At 46.5% G+C, this 14,342-nt stretch overlaps 1 protein-coding gene across 1 annotated transcript in view; it reads left to right on the forward strand.

Moving 5' to 3' along the window:
* Positions 1–14,342, forward strand: part of FRAS1 (Fraser extracellular matrix complex subunit 1) — a 1,404,104-nt gene that overhangs the window by 959,400 nt on the left and 430,362 nt on the right. The window contains exon 19 of the mRNA XM_086961814.1: positions 7,279–7,493. Within this exon, the coding sequence (XP_086817940.1) occupies positions 7,279–7,493 (215 nt within the window). The remainder of the gene's footprint in view (positions 1–7,278; positions 7,494–14,342) is intronic.

The following is a 14,342-nucleotide window of genomic DNA, read 5'->3' on the forward strand; positions in this document are numbered from 1 at the left end:
TTCGTAATGACAAACTCCCAGCACCATATACTCTTAATGGCAGCCCTGCACTTACAGTGTCTAAGAATGGACTTAGACACTGTAGGAGTACAAGGCTCATGTACCTGTACCATCACCACTGGTATAGTACACCCAGCTAGAGGGGTGATGGATCTTTGCCAGGGCAATGGGTTGTAGGCCTTGCACACAGGAAGGTGTGCCATGTCGACTCTTCACTTTGTTCTGCACCAAAACACGCAGCCTGCAAAGGCAGTGTGTGAGTGTAGTGGTACAGGACCTCTAAGGGTGGCACAATAAGTGACTTTAAGTCCTTAGAAGCCTTTTATGGTCACAGTGCCCTGGGTACCTGTGGCACCATTTACCAGGGGCAGACCTGTGGCCAGAGATGCCAATTGGGTTTAGGCTTTATTGCTGTTTTAGGGAAAGAACAACCCATTCTAAAGGAGCAACATTAGACTGGATCATCTCCTAAGAAAATGCGATCCAAGAAATCTCAATCATCACTTGTGACTGGTCTGATCACCACTACATCACCTTCCAAATATCAGCCTAAAAAGAGAAAACATTATCGCAACCAATCAAACCCAAACATTGGATGAGAGACACTAGAAATCTGAACGCGGGGATTCTAAAAATACAAGTCGCGAAGGAGCTCCAACCCCTTCCGAATTAATGGATATCATCGAGCTGACAGATCACTAGAATCAGACGATAGCTAAAATAATTGACGACATTGCCCCGCTAAAACTTAAAAGAATACAGATCATAGATAAAAATCATTGGTTCAACGGATCACTTAATGAAGAAAGACGGAAACTCAGAATAACAGAACGAAAATGGAGACAAACTACGTCATCCCCCCACTTAAAAAATCTCAGAATACCCTAAAAAACCTACAATAAAAGTGTACTTGGATCAAAAAAATTTTTTTTTAGAAATGAGCTTGAAAATGCAAAGAACAGACCAAGGAAACTCTTCGATCTAGAAAAAGATCAATTAAACAAGTTAGCCAAATCTTCCCTACTAACATCGAAATCGGACCTGAACAGTGAGGATTTTTCAACATTCTTTACCGATAAAGCCAGCTTTTTGGAGAGAGAACTCTAGAATAATGCTGAAAAAAGCTCAAACCTTAGAAGTAAACCAGGTAGGAACTCTGCCTTAACTACTCGAGTAATACCCAAGAAAAATGCCCATTGGTCAACCTTCAATATATATGACCAACATGACATTACCAAAATTCTACTTTCTCTAAAACCAAATAATCATTAAAATGACCTGCTGCCGGTTAAATGCTGGCCCTCCTGCAATCATATGGACAACCCTGCTGGACTAAGATTATTAATGAATCGCTAGCCCAAGGATCAATTCCAGACTGTCTAAAAACAGGACAGGTCGTCCCTCTCCTAAAGAAACCTATGGAGAACCCATTGGACCCTAACAACGTTAGTCCGGTAACAGCCTTCCCCCTTCTAGCCAAAGTACTAGAAAAATGTGCGCACCATCAGTTAAGTCAGCACATTACTGATTTTGAGCTACTTAATGATTACCAATCTGGGTTCAGACCAAACCATAGTACGAAAACAGCAATCCTACACATAGTATATGACGCTTTGCTAGCACTCGACCGTAATGAAACCTGTCTTTTGACCCATCTAGACATATCATCTGCATTTGACACAGTAAAGCATTCCAAATTATTAGAGCACCTGGAAAATAGGATGGGCTTATCAGGTATCTTACTGAAATGGTTCTTCTCTTTCCTAGAGAACAGATTGCAAAGATTCCTTGTAGACAGCTCTATCCCCACCATCTCTGATTAAAATTGGGGTCCCACAAGGATCAACTCTATCCCTTTCACTATTTAACCTGTACATCGAACCACTAACTGAAGTTCAGCATAAGGCTGACATCTCATTTCACATGTATGCTGACGATACCCAGCTGTATATGAAGATATCATCTCCGGAAGAGATCAACACTATGAACAATGCACTCCAGGAAACCGTAGAATGGCTAGCTGACAATCATCTTAAGCTCAACTCACAAAAAAATGAATTTCTTCTGATCTCCCCTCCTAAAAGTTCAGCCAAGATCAAAGAATGAACCAAGTTGATCACAGCACTAAATGGTACCCCTACTATAGTGGACTCAACCAAATCCCTGGGTGTCACACTGGACAGAGATCTAAACAATCGAGCACACATCAATTCAATGGCAAAATATGCCTGTTTTCATCTGAATTACCTCAGAAAACTGAAGTCACTCATCGATTCTGATGATCTGAAATTGGCAGTACAAGCACTGGTCATTTCACAAATTGAATATGGATGCGCAACTATATCAGGACTCCCTAAGATATCAAAAGCACCCCTAAAAGTGTGTCTCAATGCTGAAGCTTGACTTCTAACAGGAACAAGAAAATACGACCACATCACTCCTCACCTGAAAGCGATCAACTGGCTACCATACAAAGCAAGAATAGAGCAAAGAATTGCAATACACCACAGAACTCCACATTACCTAGCTCATATATTTACGCTATCCGGAGGCACTAGACCCTCAAGGGGATCGGAAGACTTTCTACTGAAACCAACACTCTTCCGTAAGAAAAAACGTATGATAGAACCTTCACGGGAGCAACACCAAAGATTTGGAATTCGCTCTCACCGAATTTGAAGAATCGCCTACGATCCTCGATTCAAAAAGGAGACCAAGTCATTTCTGATGGGTAAATATCGCCCATAACGACCAACAGGGAAGTCGAAGTAGTTATGGATAGGAATGTCAATATGATGATCCTAATAAAGAACAAAGAAACTGTTCACCAACCGATGCAAGATAATATAATATACTGAACTTGAATAGCGAGCCTCTACTCCTATAATTGAAGCATGACAAGTCAATCTAGAATGTAATCTAATGATTTCTATTATTCCTCACTATATATTTGTGTATGGACAAATATTTGCCAATATTAGCGGAACACATAGAGATGTTATGGATGTGAAAGAATTGGATATCTGCTGATATCGAAATGGTTAAAATGTAAAGCGCTCTGACAGCCAACTCTGGGTCTGGTTCGCGCTATAGAAAACACTTAATAAATAAATAAATAAACAAACATAGGCCCTGGGTACCTGATAAGCAGGAGCCCAGGGCACTCTCAGTAAAAGTACATCAGCAATTCAGCAAAAAGTGGGAGCAACCATGCAGAAAGAGGGCACTTTCTCACATGAGGTAGTTGAACTGTGAAGCTACTGATTGAGAATGATACTCAGCACTACCTTTAAATCTTATTACTCAACCCGGGAGGCTCTATAATGCGACATTAGTTTGCCTCGCTGGGATTGGTTTAGGCAAAATTCTGAATTGCTATCCATTGCATCAGTTCACAACCTCCTAAATTATTGTCCTGTGAGAAAGATTTCCAGGAATGGGTACCTACACAAGAGAGATTAGAACAGCATACGCGCTTGTCTGTGATGCTTAATTTGCTGCTTATATTTAATAGAATGGATATCCTATATTATTTACAGAAATCAATTGACGTTGGTGTGCGATCAGTTATGCAACAAATAAGCTCTCGCAACTACATGTGTGTTATATCAAAACAAGGTTCAATGACCAACAGTAAAAAGGAAACGCAGACGCAGGTTCTTTGGTGTGATACTTCTTGTTACAGCAAGATGTTTACTTTTCTCCAGACTTTAAGAATGATATCAATCGCCGACACGTGTTTCGTCGTGTGCGGGTGAGTCAAACACGACTCTTCAGGGCTGGTAATACAAAACAATGTAGGCAAATTTTAATCTAGACATGTACAGTTTGATACTGCATATGGTGACAAAAGTGCAGCCGACATGCAGTCTGACGTGCGTTTGTGTCGCACATGATAGGTGGAAAATGGTGACGGTACTTGCATACTCAGGCAAGTGATCGGTCTATGGTGCTAATGTGCACGTAGTGAGTGAGATGAGAATAAAGACCTAGGTGTGGTCATGATTCACTCGTACACAGTGGTCCTAAAATTAAGAGGGTGTCTGTCGTGATGGTGAATAAAAACGTGAGATGTGCTGCATCTTTACTTCTATAACATAAGTGAGGTGGTATTTGTGTGACCTCATAGCGTGGTAGTGACAAGGTGCCTATATTGGGTAAAGAACCAGAGAGCACAAATTCATGCAATGTATGATGGTCTATGAATAATGGTTATTACCTTAAACTCCCAATATTGAGGCCGTCTTCTATGTCCACTCAACTCCATTTAATCCCTCCTCTCCCGGGGTCACGTGTTCGTACACGAGAGACGACCGCCGGGAACAAACAGAGGAGGGATTGCCTGAAGCGGGTAAGTGCGATTACAATACCGCTGTGCAACACACCAATAACCGTTTTTTGCTTTTCACGCTTCGAGTGTACTTGCTTCTAACGCGGGTCCCTATGGACAGCTTTCTTACCATAACTTGTTTCCACTCGACAGCACACCGCCTCAGAGGAGACTTACTCGTTTCCTCAATTCGGCACGAAATAAGAATCCCCTCCCGGCTCCCCGCCTGACGGCATAGCGGGATACAGGTAAACCCCCCCCCCCCCTCCTTTTTTCATCCATAATCGTTATCTTTCTAGAGCACCTGGGCAGGCACTGTGCAATATTCCTATAGCCAGCAAACGTTGTATCAAACAACTGATTAGCGCTATATGATAGTAACACATGATTTCCCTATCTCCCCCTTTTTTTTACATATAGCGCTACACTATCTCTACAAGATTACCAATGGGACATGATAACTACATTCCTATACTACCATTGATCACTTTTTCAATCAGCCTCGTCTGTGTATGAACACACAGAATACCCTTTGGTAAGGAACAGTTTGTTGTGCTGCCCGAGACTTCATTCAAGTCTTTTATTCTTTTCTTCCTTTAGAAGCCTCCTCATGAGTCCCTTTTCTTTTCTTTTTCCTTTCCTCACACTATATAGCCTGAAACTGAGCTTGTAAAGACCCAGACTTACTCCAACCACACAGTGGATTGGGAGTTTAAGGTAATAACCATTATTCATAGACCATCATACATTGCATGAATTTGTGCTCTCTGGTTCTTTACCCAATATAGGCACCTTGTCACTACCACGCTATGAGGTCACACAAATACCACCTCACTTATGTTATAGAAGTAAAGATGCAGCACATCTCACGTTTTTATTCACCATCACGACAGACACCCTCTTAATTTTAGGACCACTGTGTACGAGTGAATCATGACCACACCTAGGTCTTTATTCTCATCTCACTCACTACGTGCACATTAGCACCATAGACCGATCACTTGCCTGAGTATGCAAGTACCGTCACCATTTTCCACCTATCATGTGCGACACAAACGCACGTCAGACTGCATGTCGGCTGCACTTTTGTCACCATATGCAGTATCAAACTGTACATGTCTAGATTAAAATTTGCCTACATTGTTTTGTATTACCAGCCCTGAAGAGTCGTGTTTGACTCACCCGCACACGACGAAACACGTGTCGGCGATTGATATCATTCTTAAAGTCTGGAGAAAAGTAAACATCTTGCTGTAACAAGAAGTATCACACCAAAGAACCTGCGTCTGCGTTTCCTTTTTACTGTTGGTCATTGAACCTTGTTTTGATATAACACACATGTAGTTGCGAGAGCTTATTTGTTGTTAAACTGTCTTGTCCTTCACTTGTTTAGACGGTTAAGGGCGTTTTTCCGTCTGCTCTTTACGCACTACACAATGATACATTTGCTTCTTACACACCTTGTAACGTTTCAACCCAGGCAGTGCGCCCCCTTAGTCCTAATTTTCAAAAAAACCCCATGCTCAGTAGTGCGATCAGTTATGGGATGGATTTTCATCCTCTGGATTAAGCTGCCTCAGTATAGTAAGCAATTTAGGTTAAATTATTCTTGCATCATTCAAAAGAGTGAGGGCCCAAATTTCTATTACTACCCAGTGTGCTAAACTATACTTAAAAGGGGTACCGTCAAACATATTGTTGATAAGGGAAATACCCTACCACCTGTTAATGGTGACAGAAGGGTGGTACAGTTGTGCACAAAGGTTATTTAACACCTTAATTCTTTCATGTCACATCCCCTCATTGTAAATTGTTTATACAAAGTATCTTCATAAGCCGTGACCTGAACATCCTAAGGAAATTCAGTTGCGAAAAGTTTGCAGTATCTAAATATACAAGTATGTTCAAATGCTGCCTGAAGTATCTTTGAAGCCTAGTCGTCCAGACATTTCCTAAAAATCAAATCTTGATTTTCTTTTATTTTTTACACGTTTACCCAATTGTATCTTCTTCCCGTCTAATTACAGATCACCACTCTTCCCAACAAAAGATCACTTGGCTTACCAGTAACTTTTTACTTGCATTAAATCTCACATTAACACAGCAATCAGATTAATTCTCTTCTCTAACTGCTCTAAAATGACCTTCAAGTCTCATATAGATTTGTATGCAAAATTTACATCAATTTTTATCTCAGCCTGAACTTTAGAATCTGATTTCTAGCTGACCTTCTCACTTATAATCTGGCAACTAGTGGATTCCTCCTTTGAGCTTCTCACGTCATTTTAAGTCTCAAGAAATGCATTCACATCACTGATGTTTACGTTGCCATCCATAGTCTATACCTTGACGCTTGCTTCAATTTTAGACTTACCACAATTGTGTCTACAGCTGTCAATATAACTCACAATCCTTACTTTAATAAAGGCGAGTCATTGTTAGTTATTATTATACTGCTGCCTAAACTAGCAATTCCAATTTACTGCTACATGGCTCTTCCGTTGGTCTCTTATAGGGTAAACCCAGGCTTTGCCCTCTGCGCTCCTTGGAAGATTCTCTGATTAGATGTTTGTTTTTCTCGAGACATTCTGAACTTCAGAAACCTTTCAAAAATAAACTTTTTCTCTGCTCATAACTATCCTTGGTAAATAAAGTAATCGGTTGGCTTTCCTAAATCATTCTCAATTTTTTCATACTTTCCCTTCCTGCATTCTCTCTCCTGTACCTTTCTTCAATGACCCACATCCCTCTTTCTGTCCAGTAGCTATTCAGAATTGCTATAACCATCATCATTCTTCACTTGCCTCCCATTTTGTCTCTTATTTGTTACATAAGTATTTAGCCCATGGTTGGGTTCTTGTGATTGTAACATATTGAAAAAATAAATGACTGATTCCTTCCTGGCAACTTGGTAATCAATTATTAATTTTTATTAACCCTCTTTAAAGAAGCTGGATTCCTGGATGAGGTGACTTATGACAGAATTGCCCTGGGACCCGGTTTTGATCGTCCGTACCAGTTTGATCCCAGCGTGCGAGGGCCGAAGACCATCCAGCTATATAAGCATTTAAACCTAAAGAGTTGTATTTGGACCTTTGATGCCTATTATGATATGACCGAATTAATTGATGTCTGCGGGGGATCAGTGACCGCCGATTTCCAGGTGACAAGAACATAAAAGGTTTTTACACTGTAGGATAAATATGAAAATAGAAGAACTATAAACTGTATGTTCTTGTATGCACTGCAATTTGGAAAATAGCCTTTAAAACGCTTGCTTTATCTTGCATACCTTTACTACACAGGTATTCATTTTTTTAATGTTATTTTTTTTTGAAAAACTGATTTAGGTGTGAGTAGAGGTAACGGGGTAAGGGTCATTTTAAGGTTTGGGGTGGTTAGAGGTAGAGGAGGTAAATATAATTTTAATGTTCAGTGTGGGTAGAGCCAACGGAAGGTTAGAGTAATTTTAGGGTTTAGTGGTGTGTAGAGGTAACGCGAGGTAAGGATAATTGTAGGGTTCAGGGGTGAGTGGTAAGGGTTATTTTTAGGGTTTGTGGGTGGCTAGAGTTATAGAAAGGTAAGAATAATTTAAGTATTTAGGGAAGGAAGCAATTGTGGTCCCAGTCTTCAAAAACGGTGCTAAAAGTGACCCATCATGCTAAGGCGCATTTGATTGATAGATGCCCCAGTTAAGGTTCTGGGCAGGGTCCTTCTTGCACGCTTGGAAGATTAAGCATTCAAAAATGGGATTATGTCAAATACTCTATATGGTTTCAGGAGCGGGTGGAGAGCAACTGAGCAATGTCTTAATTTATCCTTAATCTTTAATAAGCATTGTAGGTCCATGGAGAGCTCTATCCATCTGGCCTTCGGGGACTTATCTAGCGCTATCGACACTGTCAACCGAGATAAACTATGGGCCATGATGAAAGGTATGGGTGTCAAGTCAAGATACGCTTTATTCGATTTAAAGATGTCAAATCATACAAGCAGAATACATAGCAATAAACATAAGATAATTAGCACATGTAATCACAATTTAAGGGACATATAATAACATTTCATCATTAGAAATTGAGGAAAATAGATTAAAAAGTTAGCAGCTATCTACAATTTCCGCAACACAAGGACTAACAACAGATTTCAGTATGGCCGTAACCTAGATAAGAAACCAAGGTCACTTAAACAGAAGATGGGTCTTGCATTGATTTCCTTGTTCTGATCACCCCTTTCAAATATTTTACAGTTTGGTTGTTAAATGTTTCATCATTTAGGAATTGCAGCTTAAGAAAAGCGGGTCAACATTGTCCCAGACCTTGCCGTTTCAAGGATCCATCTTTTCCTAAGCAAAGTAAAAAACTTACGGAAAAATAGTGTTTGAATTGTGGACTGTGCAGATGTTTCATCACAGGGGCATAGACAAAGAGCATGTGACCAGTCATTTACCTGAGAGAAAGTTACCAGTTTATGGAAATTGCCAAGACGTAAGCGTGTCACTAATATCCTGTCATCATTCTAATGGGATTTTTATAGGTAGGGTTGGATTCCTGGCTGAGTCAAGAGCAGTTGATTAGCTCTGACTGAGATTTTCATTATATTAGATGACAATCTAATCATCTCCAGACGGTTAATACATAAATCCTTGAGTTCCTTCCCAGAGATAAGAGACAGGATATCTGGGTTAGCAAAATATTCTGAGCGATCTAGGTCATGCATAAAGTTTTTGACATAGGAGAGCCAGGGAATACGTTGTGCCCGTTGCAAATTCAGACAATCTTGGATCACGCTCCGATTAAGGCCAGTAGTAACACCTGTCCAGACTTTATGCCATAATAAGATTGGCTGGATTCTAATAAGGTCGGACATGTATGACAGCCCTAATTCAGCGTGGCAAATATACGTAGCCTTAGAATTTAGGACGGCTAATGAAAATCTCAAAAGCCTATTCTCGGCTTGTTGAAGGGGCTCTATATTTGCAAATCCCCAAATGCCAGCTCCATATAGATCAACTGAAATACATTTAGCTTTATATATTATCAGCAAGTCCTCGATAGGGCGCTCTCCTAACTTCCTGGAAAAATTAATCAAGGCACCAATAGCTTTTGCAAAAAACTGTTTTCTACAGTTGATGGTTTTTGACCATAGGCCCCTATTATCAAAAACAATTCCCAGGTAGGAAAACTAATAAATGAATTTGAGTTGTTTTGTATTATTAAAAAATGTTGTGGCACTTCACACTGGGCTTACTGCATTTCATTACAAAGGTTTTACTAATGTTAACATGGAGATCCAGGATCGACATATAAGAGGCAAAACTTGTCATGATCTTCTGCAGGTCTATTGGGGTGCGGGATAGCAAGACCGCGTTGTCAGCATATAACAAAGCACCAATTGCCCTTTTACCTAACCTGGGTAGGTGTTGGCATTCCCTAGATATAGTGTCACCCAGGCTATTTATGTAAAGGGTAATAAGGAGGGGCACTTAAACGCACCACTGCCTGACACTCTTCCTGACAGGGAAACTAGGGCTGAGTCCGCCAGTTCTGCCATAACGCACCGTAGCCCGGGCATCTAAGTACGACTGTTTGAGGAAGTTGATTAACGACATTTCCACCCCATATCCTCTAGGATGCGCCACAACTTCTGGTGGTTAATACAGTCAAATGCCGAACTTAAGTCGATAGAACACATAAAAAGGTTCGATCTTTTTGCCTGCATATATTTACCCATTATGAGGTTCAGGTTCAGACTCTGTTCCACAGTACCGTGACCTTGACGGAATCTGTACTGTAGTTCTGAGAGGGTCCCTGAATCCTCCATCCACAACTGCAGTCTGTTCAGGACGGCGCGTCCAGCCACTTTCACGATGGAATCTAACAAAGAAATGGGTCTGTAACAGGACGGATCGTTACGATCGCCTTTCTTGAAAATAGGAACGAGAATGGATTCCGTCCATGTCGGGGTAAACCCTTGTGTGCACCAAGCCCTTAGAACTACGGTTAAAAGTGGGCCCACAATTAATGGGTATATCTGAAAGAAACACGTTAGTGTTAGATTCCTTACCTTAGAATATCCCCAGGCGTCAGTCTGGATCCGGAAACTTTTGCGTAGCAGTACCCTTGCGCGTCGGTAGGCGTCGTCTGCAGGCGTCCCCTGCGGCTCCGCGTCCGTCGTTGGCGTCGTGCGCCGTGATGACGTCGCTGGAGTATATAGACGCCGCCTCCGCGCGCTGACGTCAGTTCTTCTTTTTTCCGCGCCAGTGGACGCAGATCTGAAGAGCGGTACCCGGTCTTTTGACCAAGTTATTACTAGTTATTTCTATCTTTGTGCCTGGTAAGGATGCCCGGTTTCAAAAATTGTGACGGTTGTGACCGCACGATGTCGGTCACGGACCATCACCGACTCTGTCTCCGGTGCCTGGGCCCCGACCACGACGTCGACGTCGACGCCTGCGTCGATTGCCGAGCTCTGACTAACAAAGCTAGGCGGGAGCGGTCCCGCAAGCTACTCGAGCTCCGGGTGTCGGCCCCGCGTCGAGAACGGTCTCGGTCCAGCCGGAGGTCCAGGGAGCGTTCGAGGGAGCGGTCGCGGAGCCGCGCCGGGCGCTCCGGAAGTCGACATCACTCGTCGAGTTCATCAGGTAAGAAACACAAGAAGTCGGGGCGTCGTCATCGTACCCCCGACTCCCCCCGACGCTCGCGCAATGCGGCCGGGGGTTCGGGTGACCCCAACCCCGCGGCTCCGCGAGAGTCGCCGGCGCGGCCTGCCCCATACCCTCAGGTCCCTGGGCAAGGTGCGACGCCTGAGGAGATAGAGGCGTTCCTCGTGGCCATGAGGGCCCTATCTCCTCCGGCGGGTTCCACGGCGCCTACGGGCCCAGTGAACCCGTCCGGGGGCCCTAGCGGTTCAGCTGACCCTACCTCGACGCCGTCGGATGCTCCGACACCGGCGCCGCCGGCGGCGCCGATCCCGGCGCCGCTAGGGCCTTCGGGGTCGACGCCGGATGGACGTCCATCCAATCCGGCGCCGATTCCATCGGGGTTACCCCCGACGCCGCCTCCGCGCGACGCCGGTTCCTCGGTGCCGGCTTCGGGCGGCACCGGGGCTCCGGCGCCGGCTCCGGGCGGCGCCATCCCCATACCCTCACCGTATCCGGACGCGGAGTTGGACCGGCGTCGCTCGACGCCGGGCTCGACGCCGATGGGGCCTGTCGACCCCGTGGAGCCGGTCTACATGGTTGACACCGACTATGGTGATGATGTGGAGTACGGTGAGGGCTGGGAGGGGTCTGAGGACCCTCTGTCACGTGAGTGTCAGTATGACATGGACTGGACAGGTGATTTGGGGGATGCCAGTGGTTTGGATGACTCTCCTAACCCTGGTTTTGTCTCTCCTCCTTCCGTGGCATCGGAGGAGGGAGCTGCCTATTCAGTGGTGTTGATGAGGGCTGCCAAGGCCTTAAACCTTGAGCTCCCCGTCGCGGCCGTGAGGCCTAACATCCTCACTGAGGTCTTCAAACCGCGGTCATGCCCACAGGAGCCTCTGCTGCCGTTTAACGAAGCCTTATCAGACGTTCTGTTGGGCACGTGGTCCAGGCCCTCTTCAGGTGCGCCTGTTGATCGGAACGTGGCCAGACGCCACCGTCCTTGTCCGGACGACCCCAAGTTCCTGTCCACCCACCCCACCCCTGAGAGTCTGGTGATCCAGGCCTCTACCTCCCAGTCCGCATTCCCGTCGGCCCCGCCCGATCGGGAATCCAAGAGGTATGACCAATATGGCAAGAAGGTCTTCTCGTCCCTGAGTTTAGGACTGCGGTCTTGCAACACCGCTTGCCTCTTGGGCCGCTACACCCACTCTGTGTGGGATACGGTCGCGGAGCTGCTGCCAGAATGCCCCATGGAGGTGCGGGCAAAACTCGGCAAAGCTGTAGCTGAGGGCCGAGATGCAGCTAGATATTCTATTCGATGTGGTCTTGATACGACCGACTCGCTAGGCAGAGCGATGTCCACGACGGTGGCGATTCGTCGCCACGCCTGGTTGAGATCCGCCAACTTCTCGGCAGATGTCCAGAATACTTTGATGGACATGCCGTTCGATGGCTGTCATCTGTTTGGTGACAAGGCGGACCACGCGCTGGAACGCTTCAAGGACTCCAGGGTCACGGCAAAGTCCTTGGGTCTCTCGACCCAGCGCCAGCAAACGGGTTCGTTTCGCTCCTTTCGTGGCCACGGAAGGGGCGCCCCCACACGTGCTGCCAGCCACGCACCGCAGCAATCACTTCAACGCGGTGGCGGCCGTGGAAACCGCCGTGGAGGCGGTCGGGGTCAACGGCGGGGTCAGGCCACATCTCCCCCCGCAGCATCTGCCTCCAAATCCTCCTAGTCCGTGCTTTCAGGCCCACGTGACGCCAGTGGGTGGCAGGGTTTGCCATCACCACGCCCGCTGGCGCACGATCACATCGGACAGGTGGGTGCTGCAAATCGTCCGAAGGGGCTACTCCCTCCCCTTCGAGACCACTCCTCCAGCCATGCCACCGCAGAACCACCGTGTGTCGGGGGACCACTTGCAACTTCTGCAGGAGGAAGTTACGGCCCTCTTGGCCAAGGAGGCCATTGAGCGCGTTCCTGGGCCAGAAGTAGGACGTGGTTGCTATTCCCACTACTTTCTGGTACCCAAGAAGGACAAAGGGGGCCTACGTCCTATCTTGGATCTAAGGAACGTCAACGGCTTCCTCCGGAAGGAGAAGTTCAAGATGTTGACTTTGGCTCAGGTCTTGGCTGCCCTAGACCCGCAAGACTGGATGGTAGCGTTGGACTTGCAGGATGCGTATTTTCACATCCCCGTCCTGCCGGCCCACCGGCGTTACCTGCGGTTCACGGTAGGCCAGGAGCACTTTCAGTTTATCGTGCTCCCCTTCGGCCTTACCAGCGCCCCACGGGTGTTCACAAAGGTGTTGGCGGTGGTCGCAGCCCATCTGCGCAGGTTAGGGGTTTCAGTCTTCCCCTACCTAGACGACTGGTTGTTGAAGGCGGGCTCGCCCCAGACAGTCGTCCACCACCTCCAGATGACGGCAGACCTCTTGCACGGCCTGGGGTTCTCCATCAATGTGCCGAAATCACACCTGTGTCCCTCTCAAAAGCTCCTTTTCATCGGAGCGGTTCTTGATATTCAGGCGTTGATTCCCATCTTTCAGCCGCTATCCCGGGTTTCGGTCAGGTTGACGCTGCGGCTGCTGGGGCTGATGGCTTCCTGCATCCTTCTGGTGCATCACGCCCGGTGGCGGATGCGGGCTCTGCAGTGGGACCTGAAGTTTCAGTGGGCCCAGCATCAGGGCAACTTGTCCGACCACGTCTTGATCTCGGAGGGCACTGCGAGACAACTGCAGTGGTGGCTTACGGACCGCGATTGGGTCAGGGGCAAGTCCCTCTCCCTTCCCCAACCGGAGCACGTTGTCGTGACGGACGCGTCCCTCCAGGGCTGGGGAGGCCACTTGGGAGAGGCGGAGATCAGAGGCATCTGGTCTCCAGCGGAGTCCCGGCTCCATATAAACCTGTTGGAGCTGCGGGCGATTCGTCTAGCACTGAAGGCATTCCTCCACTTTGTCAACGGGAGTGTAGTGCAGGTGTTCACGGACAACACCACCGCCATGTGGTACTGCAACAAACAAGGCGGGGTGGGGTCGTGGACCCTTTGCCAGGAGGCTCTGCGCCTCTGGCAGTGGCTGGAACGTCAGGGCGTGACTCTGACGGTTCAACACCTGGCAGGTTCTCTGAACGCCAGGGCGGACGAACTCAGCCGTCGGTGCTCGATGGATCACGAATGGCGTCTGAACTCGGACGTGGCGCAAGGCCTCTTTCGGCAATGGGGAGAGCCTTGGTTAGATCTATTCGCCACAGAAGAGAACGTGTAATGTCATCAGTTCTGCGCGTTGGAGTTTCCAAGACGGCACTCGCACGGCGACGCCTTTCGGCGCGAGTGGAGTTGCGGTCTGTTATACGCCTTTCCGCCT

The sequence above is a fragment of the Lissotriton vulgaris genome, chromosome 3_1, assembly GCF_964263255.1.
Source record: "Lissotriton vulgaris chromosome 3_1, aLisVul1.2, whole genome shotgun sequence".
NCBI classification, from domain to species: Eukaryota; Metazoa; Chordata; class Amphibia; order Caudata; family Salamandridae; genus Lissotriton; species Lissotriton vulgaris.